Below are 17,869 nucleotides of genomic sequence, written 5' to 3'. Positions count from 1 at the left end.
AAATCAATTAAATGAAATGCAATCCAAACTAGAGGTCCTAACAATGAAGGTTAATGAGGAAGATGAAAGAGTGACATAGAAGAAAAGTTGATGGCAAAGAAAGAAGCTGAGGAAAAAAGATAAAAACAATTAAAAGACCATGAGTAAAGGCTAAGGGAAATAAATGACAGCCTAAGAAGGAAAAATCTATGTTTAACTGGAGTTCCAAAGGGTGCCGAAAGGGACAGAGGTCCAGAATATGTATTTAAACAAATCATAGCTGAAAACTTTCCTAACCTGGGAAGAGAAACAGGCATTTAGATACAGGAAATAGAGAGATCCCCCCTAAAATCAATAAAAACCGCTGAAAACCTGACATTTAATAGTGAAACTTGCAAATTCCAAAGATAAAGAGAAGATCCTTAAAGCAGCAAGAGACAAGAAATCTCTAACTTTTATGGGGAGAAATACTAGAATAACAGCAGACCTTTCCACAGAGACCTGGCAGGCCAGAAAGGGCTGGCAGAATATATTCAGTGTCCTAAATGAGAAGAACATGCAGCCAAGAATACTTTATCCAGCAAGGCTCTCATTCAGACTAGAAGGAGAGATAAAGAGCTTCCAAGATAGGCAGAAACTGAAAGAATATGTGACCACCCAGCCGGTTCTGCAAGAAATACTAAGGGGGACTCTGTAAAAGAAAGAGAATGTCCAAGGGAACAATCGATAAAAACAGGGACTGAATAGGTATCATGATGACACTAAATTCATATCTTTCAATAACTCTGAATGTGAATGTGCTTAATGACCTGAAAAAAAGGTGCAGGGTTTCAGACTGGATAAAAAAGCAAGACCCATCTATTTGATGTCTACAAGAGACTCATTTTAGATATAAGGACACCTACAGCCTGAAAATGAAAGGGTGGAGAACCATTGACCATTCAAATTGTCCTCAAAAGAAAGCAGGGTAGCCATCCTTATATCAGATGAATTAAAGTTTATCCCAAGGACTGTAGTAAGAGATGAAGAGGGACACTATATTATACTTAAAGGATCTATCCAATAAGAGGACCTAACAATCATCAATATATATGCCCCGAATGTGGGAGCTGCCAAGTATATCAATCAATTAATAACCAAAGTTAAGACATACTTAGATAGTAATACATTTATACTTGGTGACTTGAATGTAGTACTTTCTACAATCGACAGATCTTCTAAGCACAACATCTCAGAGAAACAAGAGCTTTAAAAGACACACTGGACCAGATGGATTTCACAGATATTTACAGAACTTTACATCCCAACGCAAATGAATACACATTCTTCTCAAGTGAACATGGAACTTTTTCCAGAATAGACCACATACTGGGTCACAAATCAGGTCTTAACCAATACCAAAAGATTGGGATCGTCCCCTGCATATTTTCAGACCATAATGCTTTGAAATTAGAACTAAATCACAAGAAGAAGTTTGGAAGGATTTCAAACACGTGGAGGTTAAAGACCATCCTGCTAAAAGATAAAAGGGTCAACCAGAAAATTAGAGAACAATTAAAAAGATTCATGGAAACTAATGAGAATGAAGATACAACCATTCAAAATCTTTGGGATACAGCAAAAGCAGTCCTGAGGGGGAAATACATCGCAATACAAGCATCCACCAAAAACTGGAAAGAACTCAAATACAAAAGCTAACCTTGCACCTAAAGGAGCTGGAGAAAAAGCAGCAAATAGATCAGCAAATAGTTTGGCTACTGTGGACATTGCTGCTAAACTTTGGGGTGCAGGAGTCCTGCAGTTTCACTGCATTTGTATCTCTGGGGTAAATCCCCAGCAGTGCAATTGCTGGGTCATAGAGCAGTTCTATTTTGAGCTCTTTGAGGAACCTCCACACAGTATTCCAGAGTGACTGTACCAGTTCACACTCCCACCAACAGTGCCAGAGGGTTCCCATTCTCCACATCCTGTCCAAAATTCATTGTTTCCTGTCTTGTTAATGTTCACCATTCTCACTGGTGTGAGGTGGTATCTCATTGAGGTTTTGATTTGTACTTTCCTGATTGCAAGTGATGTGGAGCATTTTCTCATCTTTGTTGCCCATGTCTGTCTTCTTCGGTAAAATTTCTGTTCATGTCTTTTTCCCATTTCATGATTGGATTGTTTGTTTCTTTGCTGTTGTAGTTAATAAGTTCTTTATAGATCTTGGATGCTAGCCCTTTAACTGTTATATATTTGCAAATATCTTCTCCCATTCTGTAAGTTGTCTTTGAGTTTTGTTGACTGTTTCTTTTGCTGTGCAGAAGCTTTTTATCTTAAGTCCCAATAGTTCATTTTTACTCTTCTTTCCCTTGCCTTTATATATGTACCTTGCAAGAAGTTGCTATGGCCAAGTTCCAAAAGGGTGTTGCCAGGGTTCTCCTCTAGGATTTTGATGGAATCTTGTCTCACATTTAGATCTTTCATCCACTTTGAACTTATCTTTGTGTATAGTGTAACAGAATGGTCTAGTTTCATTCTGCATATGGATGTCCAATTTTCCCAGCACCATTTATTGAAGAAACTGTCTTCTTCCAGTGGATAGTCATTCCTGCTTTGTTGAATATTAGTTGACCATTAGAGTTCAGGGCCAATTTCTGGGTTCTCTATTCTGTTCCAATGATCTATGTGTCTGTTTTTGTGCCATATCATACTGCAGTAATGATCACAGTCTGTAGTACAACTTGAAATACAGCATTGTGATGCTCCGGCCTCTGGTTTTCTTTTTCAATATCCCCCTGGCTATTCGGGGTCTTTTCTGATTCCACACAAATCTTAAGATTATTTGTTCCAACTCTCTGAAGAAAGTCCATGATATTTTGATAGGTATTGCACAGAATGTGTAAAGTGCCATGGGTAGCATTGACATTTTCACTATATTAATTCTTCCAATACATAAGAATGGAATATTTTTCCATCTCTTTTGTCTTCCTCATTTTCTGTCAGAAGGGTTCTGTAGTTTTTAAGGTATAGACCCTTACCTCTTTGGTAAGGTTTATTCCTAGGTATCTTATGCTTTGGGGTGCAATTGTAAATGGGATTGACTCCTTAATTTCACTTTCTTCAGTTTTGTTGTTAACGTATAGAAATGCCAGTGATTTCAGGACATTGATTTTGTATCCTTCCACACTGCCGAATTGCTGTATGTGTTCTAGCCATCTTGGGATAGAGTCTTTTGGATTTTCTATGTACAGTATCAAGTCATCTGCAAAGAGGGAGACAAATCCCACTTGTTCATGGTGAATAATCTTAATGTACTGTTGGATCCTATTGGCTAGTATCTTTTTGAGAATTTTTTCATCAGTGTTCATCAGGGATATTGGTCTAAATTCTCCTTTTTGGTGGGGTCTTTGTCTGCTTTTGGAATTAAGGTGATTCTGGCCTCATAAAATGAGTGTGGAAATATTCCATGCCTTTCTAACTTTTGGAACAGCTTTAGTAGAATAGGTATTGTTTCTTTTTTAAACATTTGATAGAATTTCCCCTGGGAAGCCATCTGGCCCTGCACCTTTGTGTCTTGGGAGGTATTTAATGATGGCTTCAAGTTCCTCCATGTTTATTGGCCTGCTCAGGTTTTCATTTCTTCCTGTTCCAGTTTTGATAGTTTGTGGTTTTCCAGAAGTGTGTACATTTCTTCTAGATTGCCTAATTTATTGATGTATAGCTGCTCATAATGTTTTTAAAATTGTTTGTATTTCCTTGGTATTCATTGTGATCTCTCCTTTTATGGTTCATAATTTTATTAATTGCAGTCTTTTCTATTTTGTTTTTAATAAGGCTGGCTAATGGTTTATCTGTGTTATTAATTATTTCAAAGAACAAACTCCTGGTTTTGTTGATCTGTTCCACAGTTATTCTGGTCTCTATTTCATTGAGTTTTGCTCGAATCTTTATTAACTCTCTTCTTCTGCTTGGTGTAGGTTTTATTTGCTGTTCTTTGTCCAGTTCCTTTAGGTGCAAAGTTACCTTGTGTATTTGAGTTTTTTCCAATTTTCTGAGGGATGCTTGTAATTTGATGTATTTCCCTCTCAGGACTGCTTTTGCTGTATCCCAAAGATTTTGAACGATTGTATCTTCATTCTCATTAGTTTCCATGAATTTTTTTAATTCTTCTCTAATTTCCTGGTCGACCCTTTCATCTTTTAGCAGGATATCCTTTAAACTCCACGTGCTTGAGTTTTTAAAAAATTTCTTCTTGAGATTGAGTTCAAGTTTCAAAGCATTATGGTCTGAAAATATGACAATCCCAATCTTTTGGTATCGGTTAGGACCTGATTTTTGACCCAGTATGTGGTCTATTCTGGAAAAGGTTCCATGCGCATGTGAGAAGAATGTGTATTCAGTTGTGTTTAGATGTAAAGTTCTGTGAATATCTGCGAAATCCATCTGGTCCAGTGTTATCATTTAAAGTTCTTGTTTCGGAGAGGGGAAAGATGGCAGAAGAGTAGGGTCCCCAAATCACCTGTACCCACCAAATTACCTAGATAACCTTCAAATCATCCTGAAAATCTACGAATTTGGCCTGAGATTTAAAGAGAGAACAGCTGGAATGCTACAGTGAGAAGAGTTCGCGCTTCTATCAAGGTAGGAAGACTGGGAAAAAAGAAATAAAGAAACAAAAGGCATCCAACGGGGTGGGGCCCCGCGAGGAGCCGGGCTGAGGCCGGGGCGAGTGTCCCCAGGACAGGAGAGCCCCGTCCCAGAGAAGCAGGAGCTTCACCAATCTTCACGGGTGGAAAGGCGCTTGCAGGGAGTTAGAGCAGGCCCCCAGGAGGGCGGGGATGCCCTCAGGCTCCCTGGGACACTAACAGAGCAGCTGCGCCACGGGGAGAGTGCGCCGAGCTCCCTAAAGGGATGCAGCGCACACGCATTGACCCGGGAGCTGCTAGGAGGGGCTCGGGCGGCGGCTCCGCAGAGGGGGCTGCGTGGCCAGGGAGCAGCGCAGAGGCGGCTCCGTCAGAGGAAGAGGCTCCGTGCGGAGGGGGCTGCATGGCTCAGGGAGCAGCTCGTGAGGCTCAGGCGGCGGCTCCGCGGAGAGGCGGCTGTGCAGCTAGGAGCACAAATCCAACAGCGCAGGCCCGGGAGCACTGGGCGCGGGGACACAGCCCAGGGTCTGGCCTCCCCCCGGGACAGGCAGAGGCCAGGAGGGCCCAGGACAGCAAGGACGCTCCTGCCCCAAGCTGAGCAGATCAGGGGCCCCGCCCCGGAGCCTCCAGGCCCTGCAGGCTGAGAACTCCATAGTTACTGTGGGAGCTGAATCCAGGGCTCCAGAGCTGGCCCGCCACTGCGGTTGTTGCTCCTGGGGCCTCACAGGGTAAACCACCCCAACTGAGCCCTGCACAAGGCAGGGGGCAGAGCAGATCCCCTAAGCGCTAACACCTGAAAATCAGCACAACAGGCCCCTCCCCCAGAAGACCAGCTAGACGGACAAGTTCCAGGGGGAAGTCAAGGGACTTAAAGTATACAGAAACAGAAGATACTCCCCCGTGTTTTTTTTTCTTTTTTTGCTTTTTGATATCTGTTTGCTTCCTCCACCCTTTTTTTCCCTTTCTTTTTCTTTCTCTTTTTCTTCTCTTTTTTTCTTTTTTTCTTCCTTTTTTCTTTTTCTCTTTTCTTTCCTTCTTTCTCAGAAGTGGACCCTGAGCTTTATGGTCAACTAATATTCGATAAAGGAGGAAAGACTATCCATTGGAAGAAAGACAGTCTCTTCAATAAATGGTGCTGGACATCCACCTGCAGAAGAATGAAACTAGACCACTCTCTTTCACCATACACAAAGAGAAACTCAAAATGGATAAAAGATCTAAATGTGAGACAAGATTCCATCAAAATCCTAGAGGAGAACACAGGCAACACCCTTTTTGAACTCGGCCATAGTAACTTCTTGCAAGATACATCCACGAAGGCAAAAGAAACAAAAGCAAAAATGAACTTTGGGACTTCATCAAGATAAGAGGCTTTTGCACAGCAAAGGATAGAGTCAACAAACCTAAAAGACAACCTACAGAATGGGAGAAGATATGTGCAAATGACGTATCAAATAAAGGGCTAGTTTCCAAGATCTATAAAGAACTTCTTAAACTCAACAGCAAAGAAACAAACAATCCAATCATGAAATGCGCAAAAGACATGAAGAGAAATCTCACAGAGGAAGACATCGACATGGCCAACATGCACATGAGAAAATGTTCTGCATCACTTGCCATCAGGGAAATACAAATCAAAACCACAATGAGATCCCACCTCACACCAGCGAGAATGGGGAAAATTAACAAGGCAGGAAACCACAAATGTTGGAGAGGATGCGGAGAAAAGGGAACCCTCTTGCACTGTTGGTGGGAATGTGAACTGGTGCAGCCACTCTGGAAAACTGTGTGGAGGATCCTCAAAGAGTTAAAAATAGACCTTCCCTATGACCCAGCAATTGCACTTTTGGGGATTTACCCCAAAGATACAGATGTAATGAAACGCCAGGACACCTGCACCCTGATGTTTATAGCAGCAATGTCCACAATAGCCAAACTGTGGAAAGAGCTTCGGTGTCCATCGAAAGATGAATGGATAAAGAAGATGTGGTTTATGTATACAATGGAATATTACTCAGCCATTAGAAACGACAAATACCCACCATTTGCTTCAACGTGGATGGAACTAGAGGGTATTATGCTGAGTGAAGTAAGTCAATCGGAGAAGGACAAACATTGTATGTTCTCATTCATTTGGGGAATATAAATAATAGTGAAAGGGAATATAAGGGAAGGGAGAAGAAGTGTGTGGGAAATATCAGAAAGGGAGACAGAACATAAAGACTCCTTACTCTGGGAAACGAACTAGGGGTGGTAGAAGGGGAGGAGGGCGGGGGTGGGGATTAATGGGTGATGGGCACTGAGGGGTGCACTTGACGGGATGAGCCCTGGGTGTTATTCTGTATGTTGGTAAATTGAACACCAATAAAAAATAAATTTATTATAAAAAAAAACAAAACAAAAAAATAAAGCGCTTGTTTCTTTGGAGATGTTGTGCCTAGAATATCTGTCATTTGCAGAAAGTGCCATGTTGAAGTCTCCCAGTATTAGTATGTTATCCAAGTATGCCTTTACTTTGGTTATTAATTGATTTATATACTTGGCAACTCCCACATTAGGAGCATAAATATTCATGATTGTTAGGTCCTCTTATTGGATAGATCCTTTCAGTATGACATAGTGTCCCTCTTCATCTCTTATTACAGTCTTAGGGATAAACTTTAATTTATCTGATATAAGGATGGCTACCCCTGCTTTCTTTTGAGGACCATTTGAATGGTAAATGGTTCTTCACCCTTTGATTTTCAGGTGGTAGGTGTCCTTAGGTCTAAAATGAGTTTCTTAGGCAGCCCTGGTGGCTCAGTGATTTAGTGTGGCCTTCATCCCTGGGTGTGATCCTGGAGACCGGTGATCGAGTCCCACGTCAGGCTCCCTGCATGGAGCCTGCTTCTCCCTCTGCCTGTGTCTCTGCCTCTCTCTGTGTGTGTGTGTGTGTGTCTGTGTCTCTCATGAATAAATAAATAAAAATAATAAATAAATAGATAAATAAATAAATAAATAAATAAATAAATAAATAAATAAATAAATGAAATGAGTCTCTTGTAGACAGCAAGTATATGGTTTTGCTTGTTTATCTAGTCTGAAACCCTGCGTCTTTTGATCAGATCTTTTAGCCCATTCACGTTTAGAGTTACTCTTGAAAGATAAGAATTTAGTGTCATCATAATATCTATTCAGTCTCTGTTTTTGTGGATTATTTCCTTGGATGTCTCTTTCTTTTACAGAGTCCCCCTTAGTATTTCTTGTAGAGCCTGCTGGGTGGTCACATATTCTTTCAGTTTCTGCCTATCTTGAAGCTCTTTATCTCTCCTTCTATTCTGAGTGAGAGCCTCGCCGGATAAAGTATTCTTGGCTGCATGTTCTTCTCATTTAGGACCTTGAATATATACTGCCAGCCCTTCTGGCCTGCCAGGTCTCTGTGGAGAGGTCTGCTGTTAATCTAATATTTCTCCCCATATAAGCTAGGGATCTCTTATCTCTTGCTCCTTTAAGGATTTTCACTTTATCTTTGGAATCTGCAAGTTTCACTATTAAATGTTGAGCTGTTGAACGGTTTTTATTGATTTTAGGTGGGACCATCTCCTGGATCTGAATGCCTGTTTCCCTCCCCAAATTAGGGAAATTCTCAGCTATGATTTGTTCAAATATGCTTTCTGGCCCTCTGGCACTCTCGGCACCCTCTGGAACCTCAATTATACGTAGATTTTTCTTTCTGAGGCTGTCATTTATTTCTCTCAACCTTTCCTCATTGTCTTTTGTTTTTATCTTTTTTCCTCAGCTTCCTTCCTTGTCTTCAACTTGTCTTTTACGTCATTCACTTTGTTCTTCTACCTCATTAACCCTCGTCGTTAGGACCTCCAGTTTGGATTGCAACTCATTTAATTGATTTTTAATTTTGCCCTGATTAGATCTAAATTCTGCAGTCATCAAGTCTCTTGAATCCTTTATGCTTTTTTTCCAGAGTCACCATTAGCTTTATAATTGTGCTTCTGAATTGGCTCTTTTCCATCGCATTGTAATCCAAATTCTGTAACTCTGTGGCAGAGAGTACTGTTTCTGATTGTTTCTTTTGTGGCAAGTTCTTCTTTCTAGTGTTTTTGCTCAGTGCAGAGTGGCTATATGAGCGGGCTGCGTCAAGAATATCAACCACAACCTAAGTATATTTCATGTAGATGATTCTGCCGAGGTCAGAGACCAGAAATTTAAAACCAAGATGAGAACGAAATAAACAAAAGGACCACTAAAGTGAAAAACAAATTTTAAAACAAAGTAGTAAAAAATAAAAGGCCAGGAATCCCAAAGAAGAAGAAAAGAAAAAAGAAAAGAAAAGAAAAAAGAAAAAAACGGAGAGGGGGAAAAAAAAGGGATTATTGGGAAATGGTGGTGGTGAAGAAGTTGTAGTAGAGGGAGAATGTAGTCTACCCGAGGGGTTCTAGAGGGTGATCCTCTTGTTTCTTAGTATATTAAGTTCTGTATATTAGAAGATGCTCAGTCCCCAATTTATATAAACCAGAAGTACTTGTAGAGGGCCCAAACATTGAACACCAAAACATAAATGAGATAAAAGAGGGGGGCAGAATGGGACTGAGGAATCTCACAGAATGAACTAGCACAGTATACCACTTGGTTCTGGGTGCATACTGGCCATGTTTCAGAATGTATTAACTTCCACCATTGTAGAACAAAATGAGGCCGAGAAAACAAAAAAACACAAAACAAAACAAAAATATCTGTATATCTCCCTCAATTAAGTTGAGTATGATGAATGGAATCTAGAAGTGGAAAGTATATCTAGGACCTGTAGCTGTAGAAATATCAAAGTCAAAAAGGAAGAATCTTAAAAATGAAGAGGTGGTGAATTATTGTAGTTAAGGTGGGAAAAGAGGAAAAAATTGGAAATTTACCTTCTGATACAAAAGCGAGTTGTACTGGAACAAGGAAGAAAAAAAAGGAGGGGTACCCTCTAGTTCAATATACTGTAAATCCCTCGACTTCCCCTGGAGCTTTCCAGTGCTGCTTGTTCAAGAGCTTGCTCTTCCCTGGTTCTTCCAACTGGTCTTCTGAGGGAAGGGCTTGCTGTGCTGATTCCTAGGTGTGTGCACCTGGGGTAGCTGCCCCACCCCCTGCCAGGTGCCAAGCTCCTTAGGAGCTGTTTATCCTGTGAGGCCCCTGTTCCCTGGTGGCCCCACCTCTCCCAGGCATAGGGTGAAACAAGGAGGAAAAACAACAATGGTGGCATCCAGATTTGCAGCTCTGGAGTCAGCTCCCTGCAGTAACTCCTGCAGTCTCCCAGTCCACACTGGCCTGGATGCTCCGGGGAGGGGGAGGGGGGAGGGGGGTGCTGATCTGTACAGCTCGGGGGCACCTGGAAGCAGGGGAGTCCTCACTGTCCTGGGCCCTCCCCACCTCTGCCTGTCCCGGGGTGGGGGCGGGGAGGATCCTGGGCTGTGTCTGCTGGCACCCTGGGATCCAGGGCCTGTGCTGCTTGAATGGTGCTCCGGGGGTCTTGGCTCCTGAAGGCAGTAGGGCACAGCCCCCTCTGTCCAGAGCCGCCCTCCAACCAATCGACTTCTCCCGAGGCCCCAATGGATGGGTGCTCCAGCCCTTTACCGTGCTCAGCCCGCCATGTGTGGTGCTCTCCCCCGGGGGCACTTCCTCCATTAGTGACTCCCGGAGACTGGAGGCATGTGTCAACTACCATCGCTTAGAGTTGGCAGAGGGTACAGTTAGTTATCTTATAGAACCATGGGGCCCCAGGCTAGCAGGGGGAATGTCACAGCTAGAACGTTGTGTGGTTACTTCTCTGCTTTTTCTAGATCTAATCTCTGCCCTGTCTGACCTAATCTATTCCCAGGGAACCTGAAGACTTCTGATTCTATCTCCTGGATTTGCCCTCTGACTTCTGCTTAAGTTTTTAATGGGTGCTAGCAGGAAACCAGAAGGCAGGAGTTAAGAAGGGTTAGGGTATTTTTCCCACTCAATCCTTCTTTATCTGTCACAGTTCATATGTTCTTTTAAGGCCACAGCTTTTGTCAGGCCCATTTCATTACTGCCAGGTTCCAGTGACACTGCTCTTTCTCATTGCCACTGTAGGCCCAGGAGTAGTAATTTATAGCTTCCTCTTTTGTTGGGAAGTAGTACTTGTAATAATGGGCCTTTGCTCCTAACAGTAAATAATTTTTCTATGTCCCTTGAATACTTTCTTTCATGTGTTATTGAAATCTTTACTCTTCTTCCCACTTGCTCTCGTAAGTTTGAGAGGGGGAGTTTTTAATTATTTTTGTAGTTGGATAATATGGGATTGATTGTGACATCTGCTGATGGAAGTCCATTAAAACCAGTAATATGGGATGCCTGGGTGGCTCAGCAGTTTAGATCCTGCCTTTGGCCCAGGGTGTGATCCTGGAGTCCTGGGATCAAGTACCACATCGGGCTCCCTGCATGGAGCCTGCTTCTCCCTCTGCCTGTGTCTCTGCCTCTCTCTCTCTCTCTTTCTCTGTGTGTGTGTCTCATGAATAAATAAATTAAAAAACCTTTAAAAAATAAAAAACAGTAATATACAGAAATCATGGCTCTGAATTATTTAAATGTGGATCTGTTCATTTTTCTCAATGAAATATTTAATACCAAAAACTAGAAATAAAATTTCTCCCTTTTTCTATCCCCAAGCCAGCTATTGACTTAAGATTAAGAAACAAAGAAAAGTAATTGACACCATGCTGAGTTACCTTGTACCACACAACATCAGGCTCCTGATCGGACTTTTTAAAGTCATCCATGTCTGGACAGGAGATCTCCTTTCTTTTAGTGACTTCGGATTTTTCTAAATAGCGTATCCTACTATTGTAGCACAGGCCTGATTCATTCTCTGCAACAGTCAAGGACATTGACACCTTCATGCAATATGTCGAGTTTCTGTAGGAACAGAGAAATAGCAAAATGGCTTAACTGGGTGTTTAAAACTTTATTTGTGCTCTCTATATTTCAATAATGTTTACCTTTCCATTTGGACCTTGCCTAGAAATAAGAAACAACATCAAAACAACACAGAACAGTTTTCCATTTCAACAGACAGGAAGATAGAAAACAAAATGCTAATGAGATCATCTCTGACCATAAGGTAGCTACATAGCTACATAGAACAGCTGTACTCATCTTCTAAACTATAAGACACTTCAAACTTCTTTCCCAGTGGTAAATATTGCCACATTAAAGATTTGATAGTGAAAACTTATGAGAAATTCTGTAATTAGAGCTATGGTTATTTCTGCCCTACATAGATATAGTCAACTTATATTTGACAAAGAAGCAAAGGCAACACAATGGAACAAAGAATGTCTTTTCAATGGATGGTACTGGGATGCCTGGATGGCTTACTGGTTAAGCATCTGCCTCTTGGTTTCAACTTAGGTCATGATCTCAGAGTCCTGAGAAAGAGTCCCATGTTGGGCTCTGTACTCAATAGGGAATCTACTTGAGATTATCTTCTCACTCTCCCTCTACCCTCTCTCTCCTATCATATAAATAAATAAATCTTCTAAAAATAAAATAAAATAAAATAATAAAAAGTAAAAATAGGCAAATGGTACTGGAACAACTGGGCATCCAAACAAAAAAAAATTAATCTAGACACAGATCTTTACACCTATTATGAAAATTAATTTCAAATTGGATCACAGAACTAAATGTAAAATGCAAAACCATAAAAATTTTAGAAAATAACACAGGAGAAAACCTAGATGACCCTGGATATGGCAATGACTTTTTAATTAAAACATCATGGACATGATCTATGAAAAAAAATAACTTAAAGTTAATAAAATTAAAAACTTCTGCTCTACAAAAGTCAATGTCAGGAGAATTAGAAAACAAGACACAGACAGAGAAAATATTAATAGATGACACATCTAATAAAGGACTATTACCCAAAATATATAAAGAATTCTTAAAATTCAACAATAAGAAAATGAAAAAAAAATTAAAATAGGTCAAAGACCTTAACAGAAATTTCATCAAAGAAGATAAGACATGCAAATGGCAAATAGACATTGGAAAAGATGTATATCATATGTTACCAGGGAAATGCAAATGAAAACAAACATGAGCAAATGAAAACAAACTGCACACCTATTAGAATGGCCAAAATTCAGGGCAGCCCAGGTGGCTTAGCGGTTTAGTGCTGCTTTCAGCCCAGGGCCTGATCCTGGGGTCCTGGGATTGAGTCTCACGTCAGGCTCCCTGTATGTGTCTCTCCCTGCATGTTTCTCCCTCTGCCTGTGTCTCTGCCTCTCTCTCTCTCTCTCTCTCTCTCTCTCTCTCTCTGTGTGTGTCTTTCATAAGTAAATTTTTAAAAAATCTTTAAAAAAAAAAAAAAAAAGAATGGCCAAAATCCGGAACACTGAGAATACCAAATGCTAGTGAGGATGTAGTGAAACAGGAACTCTCATTCATTGCTAATGGGAATGCAAAATCGTACAGCCACTTGGAAGATGGTTTGGCAGTTTTTTAACAAAACCAAATATACCCTTACCGTACAATCTAGCATTTGTGTTCTTTGGTATCTACCCAAAAGAGGGGAAAAATTATGTCCACACAAAAGCCTACACACAGATGTTTATAGAAGTTTTGTTCATAATTGCCAAAATTTGGAAGCAACCATGATATCCCTTAGTAGATGAATATGTAAATAAATTATGGTATATCCACACAATGGAATATTATTAAATGCTAAAAATAAATAAGCTTCCAAGCCATGAAAAGATATGGAGGAAACTTAAATGCATATTACTAAGTAAAGGAAGCCAACTGAAAAAGCCACATACTGTAGGATCCAACTATATAATATTTTGAAAAGGCAAAATTATGGAGACACTAAAAATATCAGTAGTTGCCAAGGGTTGGGAGGAAGGAGTAATAGGTGAAACATAGAGGATTTTAAAGGCAGTGAAAATACTCTGTATGATACTCTAATGATGGATATGTGCCATTATAAATTTGTCCAAATCTATAGAATGTACAGCAGGAATAAACCACAATGAAATCTATGGACTTTAAAAAAAAAGAAATCTATGGACTTTAGGTGAAAATGATGTGTCAATGTTGGTTAATCAATTATAGCAAATGTTCATTCTGGCAGTGGATGCTGATAATGGGCTATGCATGTGTGGGGGCAGGAGGTATATGGGGAACTTCTGTACCTTCCTCTCAAATTTTGCTGTGAATCAAACATCTCTAAAAATGAAAGCCTTAATAAAAGAGCAGGAGGCCCAAAGCCCTGATCAGTTTCTTAATATTATCATTTTATGAAGAGCTACAGCCTTTTAGATACATTCAAATGACATTTATTGAACATCTGCTATGTGCCATGCTGATATATATGGTAAAGCAGATATAAACTTAATACAATCATAAAAAATATCTGTGCCATGTAAATAATGCTGCAATAAAAATAAAAATAAAACAAATGAAAAAAAGGGGGAAAAAGAGACAAACCAAAAAACATACTCTTAACTATAGAGAACAAATGGGAAGTTTGGGTGGGTTGGAGGGAAGTTGGGTGGGAGGATGGATGAAGTTGGGTGGGAGAATGGATGAAATTGGTGAAGTAAATTGGGTGGGAGGATGGATGAAATTGGGAAGTTGGGTGGGAGGATGGATGAAATTGGTGAAGGAAATTAAGAGTATACTTATATTGATGAGCACTGAGTAATATATAGAATTATTGAATCACCATATTGTACACTTGGAAGTAATATAACACTGGATGTTAATGATCTTCGAATTCAAATTTTTAAAAAAGGGACTTGCTCCATGGGGGAGACCTCAAAAAAAAAAAAACAACAACAACAAAAATATCTGTGCTATGGTCAGTTGGGGAAACACAGGATCTTTTTAAAAATCTTACTTTTGCCCTTTTTGGTCTACAAGAAAATAATAATCTTATCTAGAGTTGTAAATAGTTTAGGGTTTTTTTTTACTTTTTTATTATTTTAACAAAAATTGTCATCATTCATAGATGATATCTCTAGTCTATAAGAATGTCACTATAATAGGTTGGAGTTTATGTACATTTTTTTCCATTAGGCAGAAACTTGATTAATAAACAAACAAGGATTTATTGAAGGTATAAACAGATAATACTGTTCTCTCCTGCTGACATGAACACGCAGCCTTTGGCATGGCACTGATTATCTCCAACCCAGGATTATTCAAATATAATCTCTTTATGGTTCATGATGCATTCAGAGAAAAGGTTAACTCACAGACTTGAACTGAACTGGACCTGAGTAGCTCACTGCTTGAGAATATGGCCTCTGAAGAAAAAGAATTTTGGGTTCAAATCCCAGCTCTCTTATATCCTAACTATGGATCTCTGGACAGGTCACTGAGCTTCATTTTTCCATATGTAAAATGAAATTAAAGAAGGGTTATCTATAAACTGTTATTATATTACACAAGTGTTAAGAATTGTAAGAGCTGAGGATCTGTGATTTTTCCATACTTGCAAGCTAAAAAATTGGGCTACCATTTTCACGGGTATTGGTAGAAGACAAGAGACTACTGGGTTGGAAACAGTAGACAGTTAATTATTCACAGCAATGAAAGCAGCCAAAGTATCAGCATCTGTGATACTTCCCTAACAATTCCTATAGGACAACACAAAGAGGGCCAGATTACACCTGCACAAGCAGTGGGTTGCATTAAAGGAGAAGAATCCCAAGTTTAAAAAACACAAATCTTTTATAATGGGTCATAAGCATGTCTGCCCTTTGCTCCAAAGGGAGCCACTATCTATATTTTCCAAGGCTGTAAGCAAAGCTGCCCTTTGCTCTGGTGAAAGACACTATTTTCCAGCTTTTGTGATTGTTCTCTCTATATACATATGCCTGAAAAAGTAATCTGGGAAAAGGGATAGTGAGTGCCTCTGCTCATAAAACATGCAGAACTCCAAGAGACTAACAGAGAACTGTCTTCCAACAATGAGGTAGTTCATTTAAAACATTTAGCACAGTACCTGGCTCATGGTAAGTGATTAATAAAAATCAACCATTTTTAACATCATCACCATTATTAATACACTATCTACTGACTCCCAAACTGTAATTTAAATGAATATATTTTGGGTTTTGTTGTTATTTAAAAAGAAAGCAAAAAAAAAGCAAAAAAAATAAATAAAAAGAAAGCAGCCAATGAACCAAATTACAATAGAAATTATATATATTCTAAAATCGACTTGCTTAAGACATAATTTTATCATCAAAATATCACACATCCTGAATTCAAAACAAAGCATAATTTATTTGGGGTTGAGCATTTAAGTCAGAAACCTACTCAAGAAAAAATTGTATATATATGATAATCCCCTCATAGATAATGGAGAATTATGGATCTTTCCAGCAGCAAGTTCAAGTAACCATTCTTAAAGAAAGTAATTGCAATCTGCCACCTATGGGTACAAATAGCTAGTTAAAACTCTGTCTGCCAATGACTGAGATGTGGTAAAGGTAAGGGAATAATCAAGATAAATTCAAAACATTCCCTGCCATGACCATCATCCTCACCATGGTATGAGTGACCCCTGCTTTATTGTTTGGTTGAAGACAATTTTAAGAGAGTGAATCTGTGAGGTGCCTGGGTGGTTCTGTTGGTTAAGTACCTGCCTTCAGCTCTGGTCATGATCCCAGGGTCCTGGGATCAAGCCCTGCATCAGGCTCCCTTGCTTGGTGGGGAGTCTGCTTCTCCCTCTCCCTCTACCACTCCCCCTGCTTGTGCTCTCTCTCTCTCTCTCTCTCTCTCAAATAAATAAGTAAATAAATAAATAAAATCTTTTTAAAAAGAGAGTCAATCTGCTTCACATCATATCATAGCCAAAATGCTCTTCAGAAATCTACAGAGAACCCTGTTGTTTCTGTTAAAAACAAAAAACCCTCCTCCAGAAAGTCTTCCTCAACCAATTTCACTAATACCTATTTCTTACTTCTTCACTGCTTCTTATTTAGATCACACTGATGTTTTTATATTGGGCAATATGTTGTTTTGTAATTATTCTTTTAGTATTTACAAAGGTTTTGCTTTATTGCATGAGTTACATTTCAAACTCTACAAAAGCAGTTTTCTTTATATATGGTTATCTTCCTCCCCATACAGTAGATGCCAAAGTATTCTCCTTGTCTTTGTGTTGGAATTATATGTTATCTGTCTTAGCAAATAAGCTGTCATACCCTATGACTCCAAGATTTGCTTTTTGATTCCTGCCTACTCACTATACCTGTCACTGTCAAAGATCTTGAAAGACATTTCAACATTCAAAATATCTGCATGCTGCTCTAACATCACTCTATGGCCCACTATCCTTTGGCTTCTGCTCCATCATTCTATTGAATTTCTATCACTAATCTCATTAAGGATATCTTATTAGACAAATCCAATGACCTCTTGTTCACCCTCGTCCTATCTGACCTCTGTGCATTATTTTAAACTTGAAACTTTCCTTCAACTTTCTTGATCTCTTCTTACTACTAAGATTCCTCTCTTATGATTGCCTACTTCTCTGATCATTCCTTATTACTATATTACTGTCTTTTCTTCTTCACCCTATTTCCAAAAATGTTTCCCATCTTCCCCCAGGCCTCATGATTCCTTACTCTGTTTTGTTTGTGTTCTCTTCTCCCTTCAACATTCATCTCCAGCACTGTGTTCTAGCACTAAATTTCAACCACAAACTAAGTGCTGAAGGCATCCAAGTCTATAATATTTTTTCAGTTCTGTCCTCTCTCCTAAGATCTAGCCAAGTATATCCATACAATTGTCATGAAGGCACTTGTCAGTCCCAAACTGAGGTTATTATCTCTTCCCTACAATCTATTCTTCCTCATATAATATCTATTAAGATTAGAGGCATCACTAACCACACCATCTAGTTTCTCAAGTCAGATGCCTCAAAATCATCTTCCACCCCACTTCCTCATACTTATTCCCTATATACAATTGGTTAAGAAGTTGTGCTAATTCTGCTTCAAAATTCTTTCTTTATTTGCTATCTATCCTAAATCCTGCCACAGGACTGTTACCCTGTTTTGCATGCAAGATCAAATTAGCATCCTAACAGGTTTCTCTGTCTTCATTTTATCCCTTCTCCAATCATTTGTCCAAAAGAAATGACTTACTAGCAGGAGAAGAGATGATGACAGAGTAGAAGGACCCCTAGTTGTGTTCATGTCTTGCCCCATGAACACAACTAGATAACTATCAAATCATTTTGAATA

At 39.5% G+C, this 17,869-nt stretch overlaps 1 protein-coding gene across 1 annotated transcript in view; it reads right to left on the bottom strand.

Annotated features, from left to right (window-relative positions):
* The window catches only part of IL1RAPL2 (interleukin 1 receptor accessory protein like 2), a 1,329,588-nt gene that overhangs the window by 576,915 nt on the left and 734,804 nt on the right, over positions 1–17,869 (bottom strand). The window contains exon 4 of the mRNA XM_035712073.2: positions 11,333–11,519. Within this exon, the coding sequence (XP_035567966.1) occupies positions 11,333–11,519 (187 nt within the window). The remainder of the gene's footprint in view (positions 1–11,332; positions 11,520–17,869) is intronic.

Source organism: Canis lupus, chromosome X (assembly GCF_003254725.2).
Source record: "Canis lupus dingo isolate Sandy chromosome X, ASM325472v2, whole genome shotgun sequence".
Taxonomy (NCBI): Eukaryota; Metazoa; Chordata; class Mammalia; order Carnivora; family Canidae; genus Canis; species Canis lupus.
The sequence above is the reverse complement of the archived record's forward strand: the minus strand, read 5'-3'. Positions and strand labels throughout refer to the sequence as shown.